The sequence below is a fragment of the Chiloscyllium plagiosum genome, unplaced genomic scaffold, assembly GCF_037043375.1.
Source record: "Chiloscyllium plagiosum isolate Xiang-an unplaced genomic scaffold, Cpla_swu_hap1 HiC_scaffold_15, whole genome shotgun sequence".
In the NCBI taxonomy this organism is placed as follows: Eukaryota; Metazoa; Chordata; class Chondrichthyes; order Orectolobiformes; family Hemiscylliidae; genus Chiloscyllium; species Chiloscyllium plagiosum.
In genome coordinates, this window is record NW_028270153.1 from 40,500,731 (window position 1) to 40,514,277 (window position 13,547).

A 13,547-nucleotide genomic window follows, 5' to 3' on the forward strand; every position below is an offset into this window, starting at 1 on the left:
CTGTTAATCCAGACGCTCAGGTAATGTTCTGGGAGCCTACTTTTGAATCCTGCTATGGCAATGATGGGAAAAAACCTATCTGATTCACTCATGTCCTTTAGGTAGGCCAGGCCTGGCCTACAGTGATTCCAAATCATAACAATGTGCTTGACTCTTAAATGCCCTTTGACTAGTTAGGGATGGACAACAAATGCTTGCCTATCCAGTGACAACCTCACCTCTGAATTAATACCGAAACTGACAGCCACCCATGTTATCTCTTTCAATTGTGGGCTGCTTTCCTCCTGGAATGAGACTAGGGCTAGTATTAGTGTAGTTGAAAATGAATGATATAGCTGTGACTCCTGCAGACGAGGAAGTGAGCGAGTGATTGATAAGGCACTACAAAGGGTAGCTTTGTTGGGGTTGAGGTGGGTGGGAGTGAGTGAGGGAAAATGTTGCAGGCAATAGTGAGATCAATAGAGTATAAGCCTTGGTGTGAGGTGACCACAGTGACAGAGCTAGAGTAATCATGATGAATTAGAGAAAAGATGGTGGAATGGAGATGGTCACTAGAGATGGTCCTGTATTTCTACCTACATCCAAATGGCTGAAGCTACACTGACTCAGTTGATAACCTTGGACCAGTTTGGCATGCTCTTGTGACATGGACTCCTCTGCTGGTCCTGGGGGAAGGGACATCTTGCCTCTTGCCTAGTCAATACACCCTGTCCAACAGGATATGCAGGTCCCTGCCTGCAAAGTGGGAAGCTAAATTTCCCTTGTCTGCCATGTTCAAAAGGCAAATCTCAGGAATCACACAGGGCAGCTCCTGACTCAAGAGGGCGCACAACACCCTTGTAAAATAGGCACCAATGCCAGGGATGCTGATCAATTCCAGGGTATCCTGGCCATGGTGAGTTGCTCCAGGAGTGGTATGCGCCAATTTAGGGCTAGAATTGGATGAGAGGGATGCCATCAGAATGTGGTAGGTAATCAATGAGGCAACTTTGGTAACATGCAGTGAGTGTTCTCGCCAGGCTTCATGGTAAAAAACCCTTTGAAAAAACTCAATGAAAGTGACAACCAAAAAAAATCTAAAAATTATTCCAATGCAACAATTTAAGTTTCCTCCAGTCAAAACACATAATTGAATAAAATCCATAAACATTGGGGTGGATTAAGTGCACACAATGAACAATAACAACATATTAAGCACAGTGGGGAAGAGACTCCACCAGTTGAAACGAAATTAGTCATGATTTGGAGATGCCGGTGTTGGACTGGGGTGGACAAAGTTAGAAATCTCACAACACCAGGTTATGGTCCAACAGGTTTATTTGGATGCACTAGCTTTCAGGACACTGCCTTTCATCAGGTGGTTGTGGAACATGACTATACAACACAGAATTTATAGCAAAAGGGTTACAATGTTATGGAGTTGTAATGATATATTAAGCAACTTTAGCTAATAGTGCTTAAACAAATTTAGATTAAGTCTTTCATCTTTCAGAATGGGATATGCTGGTTTAGGTTCTTTAATATGGAAATCTCAGAATTGCAATCTCAAAGTGGCATCAGATTATCTAATAATAGGTGTCATCTCAGCTCAGACAATACATTAATTGTATGAAGGAAGTCTGTACCAATGTTGAGACAGATCTATTTCTAAAGTGGGGCCCACAGAATCTTACATGGATTTATGCAGTTTTTGAGCAAAACAAAATGTAATTCTGCAAATACAAATTCACTCCATAAACTTATATGTGCGTGTGCGCGGATGTGAGTATGAGTGCATGTAAAAGAGCATGTGTATGTATGTGTGTAGCCTTGATCAATTATGTGTACGAGTGTGATGAGGTATAAGCCTGTGAGAGGGTGTGTGTGTGTGTGTGTATGTGAGAGAGAGAGAGTGTGTATAGTGCAGTGGGGTCATCTGTAGTGTGAAAAGAACCCAAGGTCCCGGTTGAGGCCTTCCTCATGGGAATTCAACTTGGCTATCAGCCTCTGTCACTTTGTGTTGCTGATTATCCCAAAATCAGCCTTGGAAGATGGTCACCCAGAGGCCCGAGGCCAAATGTCCCAGACTGCTGAAGTATTCTCCAACTGGGAGGGAGCAGTCCTATCTGGTGCTTGTTGCGCAGTGTCCATTCATCCATCAGCATAGCATCTGTTCAGTCTCGCAGATGTACCAAGCCTCAGGGCACTCCTGCCTGCAGCCTATGAGATAGACAATGTTGGCCGGGTCTCATGAGTATCTGTCACATATATAATGGAAGGTGTCCGCACGTGTAATTGTGGTATCCATGTCGACACTCTGACATTTCTTGCAGTGGTTGCCGTGACAGGGTTGTAAGGTGTCAGTTTTCGATGTTGCCCTGAAGGTTGGGCAGCTTGCTGCGAACAATGGTCTGTTTAAGATTTGGCAGTTGTTTAAAGGCAAGAAGTGGAGGCATAGGGAAGGTCTTGGCAAGGTGCTTATCCTCATTGACTTGGCCAATGTCATCTATCTTATACACTACAGGCAGGGATGCCCTGAGACTTGGTATATTGGCAAGACTGAACAGATGCCACAACAACGGATGAGTGGACACTGCGCAATGATCACCAGTAAGGACTGTTCCCTCCCCAGTCAGAGAACACTTTAGCAGTTTGGAGCATTCGGCCTTGGACCTCCGGGTGACCATCCTCCAAGGCGGATTTTGGTATAAGCAGCAACGCAAAATGGCCGAGCAGAGGCTAATCGCCAAGTTGAATACTCATGGGGAAGGCGTCAATTGGGACCCTGGGTTCAAGTACAGGTGACCCCACTGCACTAAATACTCGCGTGCGCTCATATATACACACACACACCTACATATTCACACACCCAAGCAGACCCTCTCTCATACACAAGCTCTCTCTCATAAGCACACACATGCTCCCCCCGCACTCTCTCCTACGCACGTACCCTCTCTTAGGCTTATACCGCATCACACCCATACACATAATTGATCAAGTTTACACAGACACATACCATACATTTTTTCACATGCACTCACATCAACAAGCACACACACACACCCACTCTGTCTCTCCTGCATGCGCACACATATAAGTTTATGGGGTGAATTAGTATTTGCAGAATTACATTTTGTTTTGCTTAAAAACTGCTTAAATCCATGTAAGGTTCTATGGGCCCCACTTTAGACATAGAATTGACTCAACATTGGTATAGGCTTTACCTTCACACATTTAATGCATTGTCTGAGCTGAGATGACACCTATTGTTAAATAAGCTAATGCCATTTTGAAAATGTAATTCTGAGATTTCCATATTAAAGAACCGAAACCAGCATATCCCATTCTGAAAGATGAAAGACTTAATCTAAATTTGTTGCAGCACTATAACCTGAAGTTGTGTGATTTTTAAACAAAGTTGTTTAATATATCATTACAACTCCACGGCACTGTAACCCTTTTGCTATAAATTCTGTGTCGTATAGTCATGTTCTACACCCACCTGATGAAGGGCAGCATCTTGAAAGCTGGTGCTTCAAAATAAACCTGTTGGACTATAACCTGGTGTTGTGTGATTTTTAACTTTAACTAAATTAGGGAAGCTTGAACTATTGGGAGAGCTCCATTGTTCTAAGTCAGTGAAGCAGCATCAAGTTATTCAGAGTTGAGTAAATTATTTGGATATCTACAGCTTCTCAGGATATTAAACAAAGAAAACTTCCATTTTTATGGTGTTGTTAATGTTCAAAAATATCTCGATGTCCTTCACAGATGTGTTATCAGAGAAAAATGTGGAAGCAAAATTACAGTCAAAGTACCAGAAAAAATATCTAGCTCTGGGAAAATTACCATTTTGGTTGACAAAATAGAGGCAGTAATATGAGAAAGAGATACAGCAAATGAAAAGTGAGTTTAGAAAAATGACTGAAAGGTAGCCAATAAATGGAGAGCTAAACAGCAGAGACATGGAAGTAACAAGACAAATGTCACGCATGGAGAAAGCTGACAGAAGCAAATGTAAATTGGAGGTAGAGTTATACTTAAAATGGGTGGTTTACAAAGGGAAAGATCAACCTTAATAGATTACCTAAATGATGTGAGCCTACCTATTAATTACCAAACTTTAACAAAGAAAATGTAGGATGCTGTAGCTGCAAAAAAGCTGAAACAAAAGAGAAAATACTTGATTGCTTCGACGTGCCAGAAGCCATCTGTGGAAATAAAACATTCACATTTTCAGTCAACAGGACAGGACGAAAGAAAATCCCGTTTAGTGCAGGACATCTTCCTGGAAGAGAGGTGGCTGTATGTTTTGCAATAATGCTAATCTTAAAATACTGCTGATTAAAACACATTTCAATGAAAAGTTATAGATCCATAATAATAACCTTTTGCTTCTCTCTCCAAAACTTACACTTGTTGTTTCCATTTTTATTAAAGAAAGAGGTGTGGACTTTGAAAGGAAGGAACAGGAATTTATCACAATATATGCAAGTGAAGCAATCATTGAGTGCAAATAATTAGTATTCGACATGAGAAGAAAGTTATCAGTGTTGCCTTGGGTTTCGAGAATGAACCATTGGTGGAATAAAGATAAAGACAATCAAAGGACCGGGTCAGCATGTTTGGAGAACAGTGTTAAGGGAAGCCAAGGAAATGGGAACAATGGATAGATTCAAGGCAGTGAAATCTTAAATAAAAGGGCTCCTACAGAAACGAATTCCAGTCTCAATTGCATTCTTGCCTCAAGAAGGACTCTGAAGAACTTTTAGCTGGAGTAAATTTCACTGCGACATTTTCAGGTCAGATATGTTTGGGCAATGCATGTACTCTCTTGTTATGTCTCTAGACAAGAAAAGGAAGGTTGTGGATAGTCCACTCAAACCCATGCAGAATAATCAGTGACACCACAAAAATGAATAGAATCTGGTGCTAAATTATTCTGAGCTACTTTCTCATCCCTGGACTAGGTATAAGCCCAAGTAGCAGCCTGCCCATTACAAAACTTTGGGCCTTAAATTAATCGTAGTCACAGTCCTATATCAGTGCTCAACCACAAAAATAATTTGGGCCTCATTGAATAATTATTGGGGTGTCCTATGTCCAGCCACCTAATATAAATTTCAACTTAAAAAGTGCATGATTCTTTGAAAAAAATCCTTTCATACAAAAGGCCTTTAACATGGTAAAAGATATGTTAGAGAAGATTGAATATTCCAGTATAATAACTTTTATTATCAACTCATAACTATGAGCCTGTTACTTATTTCAGTAAAGTAATTATGCATAACAGGTTATGTGAAAGTGGATTTTATTCTTCATTTGGGAACATCATTTGAGTCTGACAGATCTCATGACATTTGTTTGTTTATCTGTTGTGCCTTTAGTTATACTAAGCATGACATTGTTTCTCCTTGAATCTGAGAGGAGAATAAAGAATTACTAATTATATTTCTTCAGCTCATTGTTAGAAAGCATTGAATTCTTGTAAGAAAATGTGAAAAATGCCCTTCTGCAGTGATTTTTTTTATAAAGTGTTGGCAATTTTCATACAAACATGGCAATGTGCAATGTCAAGGTCAAATGTTTTTGGAAATCCTTTAATACAGAAAATCAGCTTGATGATAAAGTGTATAAATGTATATGCAGATAATTTATGTATGTTTAGCATACCACAAATGTTATGCAGTGTACAGTATTGCAAAGGTTAAAGAATTATATTATCCATCATAAATACTTTAACAACAATGATTCTGGGCTAGCAAATAGCACTTGAGTAATTTTACTATGAATATTTATGCATAACATAAGATTTAATTTAGTAGTCAACTATTTTCATTTTGATCACTCAAAGCAAATATTGTGTGAATTGAAAATATTTCAAATGGAGAATCCAATGTCTTAAAATAATTTTTAACATCAAACAGGCTAAAAAAGCTTTTCCTTGGAATGTACAATTGATAGGGGAGTTTTGAGATATACTATCTAATTCAAACATTTTAAACATGCATTTTAAGGTTTTGGGTTTTTGGATTATTTAGCAAATTAATATTCATTGTGCAGAGAAAGAGGCAGTGCAGCAGTGACATCAAAAGATGATCAGAGCCACTCAGATTTACTGTTTCTAACAGGTTACCTCTCCTCTTTCCCTTCTGCAGTTTACACACCACTGAGTCAGTGCCTTATTCAGACATCTGTCTCCACACCACTGCAGCACAGATCCATCTCATTCCTGTTGTCTGAGCCTCTACATCTTGCGCCACCATGTCCAGCACTGTAGCAGGTAAGTAAAAAATATTTTTTAAAATATGGATTTTGCTATTTCAACAAATTGTGTTAATTTATTTCTGAGCAGAGCAGAAGGCAGTGTTGCTGCAAAATCTGCCTGCATCTCATTTGCCAGAGGTAAATTTGAATGCAATGTGAAATACATATAGTGAATTATAATTCTGTTAATTGCTTTGTCTGATTCCTTAAAATTCTGATATTTTCATTTTCAGTGAAAGTAGATGTGGTAGTTTTAAATATATTGCAGAGTATGTGTGATTGCTAATAAGCCTGGGCTGTATTGTTTAAAATAATCAAAAGGGAAATCCTAGGCATTTTCTTTCAGTGTTCTAAAAGCTGACTGAGGAAAATATGACTTAATGCAGAAGGTTCCACCCAGCAGCCATATTACTTTCCTGGGTGGACTGTATATCTGTATATTATAAATTGCCTGAGGTAGTGCATCAGAAGAAATTGCCTTTTGAATAAATTGATCAGAAATAACATTGACAGCAAACCCAGTGGGAGACAGAAAAGTACGTCGTTAGCAATTTGCAATGGAAATAGGCCATAGAATGTCACTGAAACTAGGTCACTAAAATATTAAAATGAGACAATCTCGTAATTAGTAACCCTTAATATTTTCAAGTCAGTATTCATCAGGAAATAACATCTGAATCAAAAAATAACACATCAACTCTTATTGGTTTTCTGCATTTGAAGTTATTGTATAAAGAACTATGTGTTATAAGATTTACTAAGAACCAGTTACTGATTGCAGCTAGCTCCCCGAATCATCTAACCTGTTTTATTGATCTAAGTAATAGGGAATTAATAGTTAATGGAAACTACCCAACAAAGATAATTTGTAGTGCCAGATCTTCTAAATCCAATACTTCTTGATCCAATAAATAAACAACAGCTATGAGGAAAACAGATTATCTGCTGAGCAATTCTTAAACAATAGTGTTTTTGCAGTGCAGCTAAGGGATGGGCAAGGCTTAATGGTTCCAGCATGAAGACTATCCCCAGTGAAATATAAATGTGTACAGTTTAATTATTTATGGTTGCAATAGGCATCTATTGCAACAAAGATCGATTTAAGTTTTCAGGACTACCAAACAAACCCATGTTTAGAGAAATTATTCTAAAGAATATTAAATGACATGGTGAGAAAATAGCATTCTGGGTAAGTAGCAACAAGTCCATCAACATCTTTAATCAACATCTATAACAGATTAGCTACTCAGTGGCATTATTGATTAGTAATGTATAAAGAAAACTATGTATACTAGAAGTCGTAAAGAACTTGGCACCTGACTCTACAGAATCTCGAAGCAAGTGCTCAGATGTATAATCTGTGTATATTTTGCAACACTACAAAACATTTGGCATTAATCAAGTAATAGTCATCAGGTGATGTAAAATTCAGGCGGTGATTTTAGTTATTAGTTAAGTCTTTAAAAATGAGATAATTTGCTTTGCAAAATATGCAGCCAAAATGAAGGCCAAAACTTGTTTGTAAAAGTTTCCTACTTTAAACATAGAATAATAAACTATTAACAAAATATTTGCATTTATTTATTTGCTGAATTAAATTTTGTGTGCATGAAATGGAAAGAAATATGGTAAATATAAGCAAATTGTTGAGGTAAAGAATATATTTATGTAACCTACTGTGCTGATATCAGATTGCTGATGAACAAATAAAAATTCTAAATAGTTAAATTGTTTAAAATTAAATATTTATCTTTATAATTCTATGCTAATTTAATAAAGGGAATGGAAAGTGATTTTTGATTATTTCATCAATTTTAGACAAATTATATCTATCTTCTAAGATTTTAGATGCATGTAAATAATAATAGAGGGATTTATGTGGAACATTTATTTGATTTGAATTAATGATATGGAAATTAATGGATCTGTTTGACATGGCATACATTTGCACAGTATCAGGAATAAATTAAAATACAAAGACTATTTATTGCAAAGGAGCAGTTAGTTTGCTGACATTAATGACAAAGAAGGTTTGCAGTATCTGCAGTATCTGAACAGATTTGCAGGCTGTGTCGTCACAGCTGAAACCTGCACCAAGCTGAGGCAGTGTCTGTGAGTGTCAAATCACTTGTACTGCAGTCTATGCTGCAACACAAAATGGGGGGTAGCTACTATAATAAAGCGCCTGGGGGTTTAATAAGTGGTCCATATTTTAAGCATAGTATCATAATTTATCTGTTTATTCTTTGTGCAATAGTGGATCATATATTAGGATTTTTGAAAGAATGTTAGTCGAGTCAGCCAGTAATTTTTTCCATTCATTGAATTCTTTAACATATTTTTAATTAACTATTGCTTTACGTTGATATTGAAGCTCTCAAGTACTTATACCACATGGTTTAATGCTCGTCCTTGTCAGTGGCAGAAAACATGGCTAAACAGTAACTACAAAGTTAGCAGTATTTTTCTTGTAAGCTTTAAGTTAGAAAAAAAGGAACATCATTTGGATTAATGACTAAAGTCTCCTTATAATTTGTTTCTTTTGTGCAATTATTCTTCTACAATATTCAACAATACAGATCTATAAATTGCATACAGGGGACTAATATAAATAGTGCACAGGCTATTTGCCTTACATTTAAAAAATTACCGAAAAAATTATACTGCAGACCTCCTGCCAACAATATATTCGCTTTCCTACATTTTTTAATGCTTGCATATTAGGTTTCAATTATTACACGTTGATTTGCGACTGAAGTGCATGACAGAACATAATCAATTTCTCAAGCATTAACTTTTACAAATCTAATAGGCTGAAATGTTTTTGTATTATGAAAAGTCTCATGTTTCATGTATGTTGGCAGTAATGTTGTAATAAACATTTACATATGCCCAAAAAGTGTAATTGCTTCTTTAGCAGATGTTGAGCTTTCCATCACAAACCTATAAGTTACCAGTCTGAGCAGTACTGTATCAGTTATCTTCTGTGACACCATCATTTAATGTCTATTGTATCAGATATCCTAAAATACTATTACATATAAGGGCATACTAACTACCTGCAATTTGCAATTAGTTTCAACAATGCTGCATGAAACCTACATAGTGAATTATTTTAAAATATTTATTGGACTTATGACATGACAAGAGACCACAATATTGTCTTTACTGATAGTTTTGTGTGACCTTAAACAAGGTTTAGGATATGTTTTTATTGGTCATACTGCTGATTTTCATTGCACCATGCTCCTCTAAGTGATATTCCATTCAACCATACCATTTCAGTTCAGATTTACATAGTTATTCATAAGAGACACAGAGATTAGAGGAAAATTGAAGTCAAGTTTCTTCAAAAATCCCATGAGTATGTCTCTCAGTTATGCAACACTTTCCATTTTCAAAATGCGCAGTCTTTTTCCGATGAAGAAACAAGATTTTCTTTAAATATCCAGTTATATTTATTCAAATACGTTTTGAGAAATATAGAAAAGCTTTATGCCCAATGTGAAAACTTTACCCACCATTCTTGAACATGCAATGGATCAAATGGCTTTAAATATTGCAATCTCTAAAATTATATAGGAATGACTAGATTGCATACAACCTCCTTATTAATTTCTAATGACAATATTTCACCTAAACTTCAGAGTTTATGAGAACCAAATCTCATAACATTATTCTAAACCTTTACATTTGTTTGTATATTTTCTAATAAGAAAATATTGTCCATCACCTCAAAAGTCTAAGTAATTCATTGCATAGGTTTAAATAGGGAGACTAAAATTCAGTGCTTTAAACAATAACAGGAATTGGTGGCAACAATTTCTGTCTTGGGTCAAAACTGAAACAAAAAGTTTCTTTACATCATAGAAATGCTGTTGGAGTTGCTGAGAGTTCTCAGCTTTTATGCTTCTGTAGTATAAGTAATATTTTCCAATTGGTTCAATGTGTTAAACTTTGCTGTTAGGTTTGATGCAAGGCATAACTCATCAGAAAGGGGATTCCTAGTAGTCATCCAGAAAACAGGATTATCTTCCTGTTACATTGCTGTTGGAAAAGGCACTTGCAGACACAATGAAGTAATTTCTTTGAAACACTGACTAGGACTATAGTCTTTTTTGGACAATTCCAATGAGGTCACAATATATCTCTTCTTAATGCAAAATCACTTAATGCAACTCAGCATATTTCATTTCAAAGCTGCTGTCAACTGTTGAAATATTACAGCTAGATGATGTCACTACCTACATGATATGTAAAAGCTTACAGTGTTCCAGTGAATTGGAAAGATTTAATTTCTCTTTAAATTTGTTCTCTCAAAAATTCATCATGTGCTGAATCAAATTGTATTAAGCATGAAAGAGTGAAATCCCTTACCCAGGTGCAATTTTCTGCATTTCTGTACTCCAAACATTATAGGATTCAAATTAGTAAGTTGTATTATTCCTTTGTCTCTGGCAGCGTTTTGAGGTTATATACCCAATGCACATAAAGGAAAAAAAATCAATTAGAGCACAGAAGTATGGACAGGTGGACAATACAACATGCATTTATAGACACGTATGATTGCAAACTATGAAATTTGCCAAAAGATTCATGATTCTTAGCAGTTAAATTACTGAGTAATAAACTGACAATAATCCCACTTCATCATCATATGAGAAGGATATTTTGTTCTATTATGATTTCCTCTGAACTTACTATTAAATTTTAATTTATACCAGAGCTTCTGATAGAACGTGCAATCTGTAAGATCTGTATAGTCAATATACTTCTCCCCCTCCTGGGAAAGGAAACCATGTGCTAAATTTCACAAGGGAGCATGCATTGCTCACCTTGTAAAAGGTGAGCTGCAATCAACCAACTTAAAGAAAGCCCTTCCCTAAGTAGAGATTGAAACACTTACCCCTCAGTGAGAGGGTGTTCCACACTCGAGAGCTACTCTAGCAGTCCCAGCAGCATCAGAATGGAGTCATGGGCACTGCTGGGACTGCTAGGGTAGCTCTCGAGTGTGGAACTCCCTCTCACTGAGGGGTAAGTGTTTCAATCTTTACTTAGGGAAGGGCTTTCTTTCTATACCACAGCTGAAAACTATTAAGAAAGCTTGTCCCAGATTATCTAATCTGTGGAAAGTCATCCATTTCCTGTATAGTATGTACAGGTCCCTCTTTGCTGAGTACATCAGTGAACATTGGCTGCCTTAAAATGATGTAACTGCACTCTTGAAAAAACAGTTTGTGACGAAATACATTTGAGGACAAGCTACATTTCCAAGTACACAATTATATCATAGTTACAACAACAAAGTGGATGATGATGTGGAAGATGCAAAAATTGCAGGCGTTCAGTCTGCATCTACAGACAGAAATTCACATTGATTGTAGAGATGGCATTTTCAGAAATGTTAGTATGGTAGATACCAAGATTTTATTTTTGCAGGGAAAATGTAATTTAATTACCATGTATTTCACGTATTACAAAATTAGCACTGGTAGCAGGTACATCTAAAACAATCAGCACCCTGCTGTTCTATGGAATAAGGAATGAATCTGAATTAATTTGGGAACTCAAATGCCCTGTAAAGACACTTGTTTTAAATCACTGGACCAGATTTTCCTGTTTTTTTCCGGTTATGGCTTAATTTCAAACAGTTTCAGGAGACGTCCCATCATGGCTCACGGTAACATTTCTCATGCAATCTTCTACTTCTCAGCTCATTATTTATGCTACAGGCAAAGTTGGCATTCTTCTCTTGCAATCAGATGGCAGATATTCTCTCTGCATATTGCTTATAAGGGCTGGATCACCTATTCCCCCCAGGAACACTTTAGGTTTTCCTCCTGTTGTAGACTGTTCTTGCACATTAATGTTTTCGTGGATAGCTATCTGATTTATTACTTTCCTGAAACTGCATGTTCCTCTGCACATTTTCTGCAAGTTACCTGGTTTTGCTGTATCTGGAGCAGAAAACTCCTTGAGGCCAACCTTGTAGGGACATTGCAGAAGTCCTGGAGCTGTGTTTGGGACACTGGTTGGTAAAGATGAACTCTATTTAAGTACTTTCTTTTTATTCTTTCTGTAACTTAAAATGGCACCTGATTGTGGCAACAAAATACTTTTCACTGTATCACCCTAGATATTTGTGACAATAAATCATTCATTCAGGATGGTGGTTGTCATACAGTCAAGCAGGAGTTACAGAACAATCTCAATTTATGCTGTTTTATGGATGAGTGTTTTGGTGTATTAATCAGCATTATCCATTATTTTTAAAATGTCAAATGTTTGCTTCCAGTTCATAAAAGGATGTTTGCCACATCCAGTGATAAATGAGACTTCAGATAATCTGGACTGGCTAAAATGAAGTGCAAGTTAAATGCATGAGGAAAGAAAAAGCAGTTCATCAATTGCATGGAAAAGTATGCAGTATCATTTTTATGAACCACTGTGAGTAAGTGAACACCAGTACGATAATGGCATGGCTAGCTGTTGTAACTGACTCATGGATGCTTTTAGCATACACAAATTGGAAATTAATTGCAGAGTTTTTAGAATGGTTAATGTATCAAATTAACATAAGCATTTTACTTGTTATGTCCAAATATCCATCCTCCTATGTATATCAAAGTATTTGCAGATTTAAAGTAAATTCCAGTGTCCATTTATATCATGTATGAGAATCAAAAGCATGATAGTTTGGTGAGAGCTAATCTTTGTTATCTAATCATCTATAACTCCAAATGTAGAATCTTTACAGTCAGCAACTTTGTTATTATGCTGGTAAACACCTGATAATAAAACACAATAAAATGGTCTAAGGACACCATTCAGATTTAATAATTTTTTTAAATTTTTTTTATGAAGATCTGAATCTCTTTAAATAAATTATGCTTCCAGTAAAACAGAGATAGGAATTTCAATTAACTGTTTTAAATCTTGATCTGCTAGTGTCTCATGGGATAACTTCAAGGCAAAATTACTTAATGAATGTTAAAACTTTTCTTTAGCTAAATAATGTTATGCATTGTAACGATTTACTATGACCAGACTTCCTCTTGTATGTGCAAGTATTTGTCTATATTGGTGTGATCCATTTTGACACTATAAAGGAGAGATTTGTAATGCATGTCACTTTAAGCAGTCTTGTATACATTGCCTGGGGATAAGCGTCATTGTGGTCACTACCTATGCAGTGTGTAGTACCTGCTTGAGGATTCTTTGCAGTCTGTGTCAACATAATGCTGCAGAAACTAATTTCTCCTTACATTTGTTTTCATCAAATGGCAACACTGTGATTGCTG

At 36.4% G+C, this 13,547-nt stretch overlaps 1 protein-coding gene across 1 annotated transcript in view; it reads left to right on the plus strand.

Moving 5' to 3' along the window:
- The first annotated feature begins 6,110 nt into the window (after nt 1-6,110).
- LOC122560098 (stathmin-3-like) overlaps nt 6,111-13,547 on the plus strand; it is a 54,825-nt gene continuing 47,388 nt past the window's right edge. Inside the window, exon 1 of the mRNA XM_043710330.2 lies at nt 6,111-6,262. Within this exon, the coding sequence (XP_043566265.1) occupies nt 6,244-6,262 (19 nt within the window). The 5' untranslated portion in view covers nt 6,111-6,243. The remainder of the gene's footprint in view (nt 6,263-13,547) is intronic.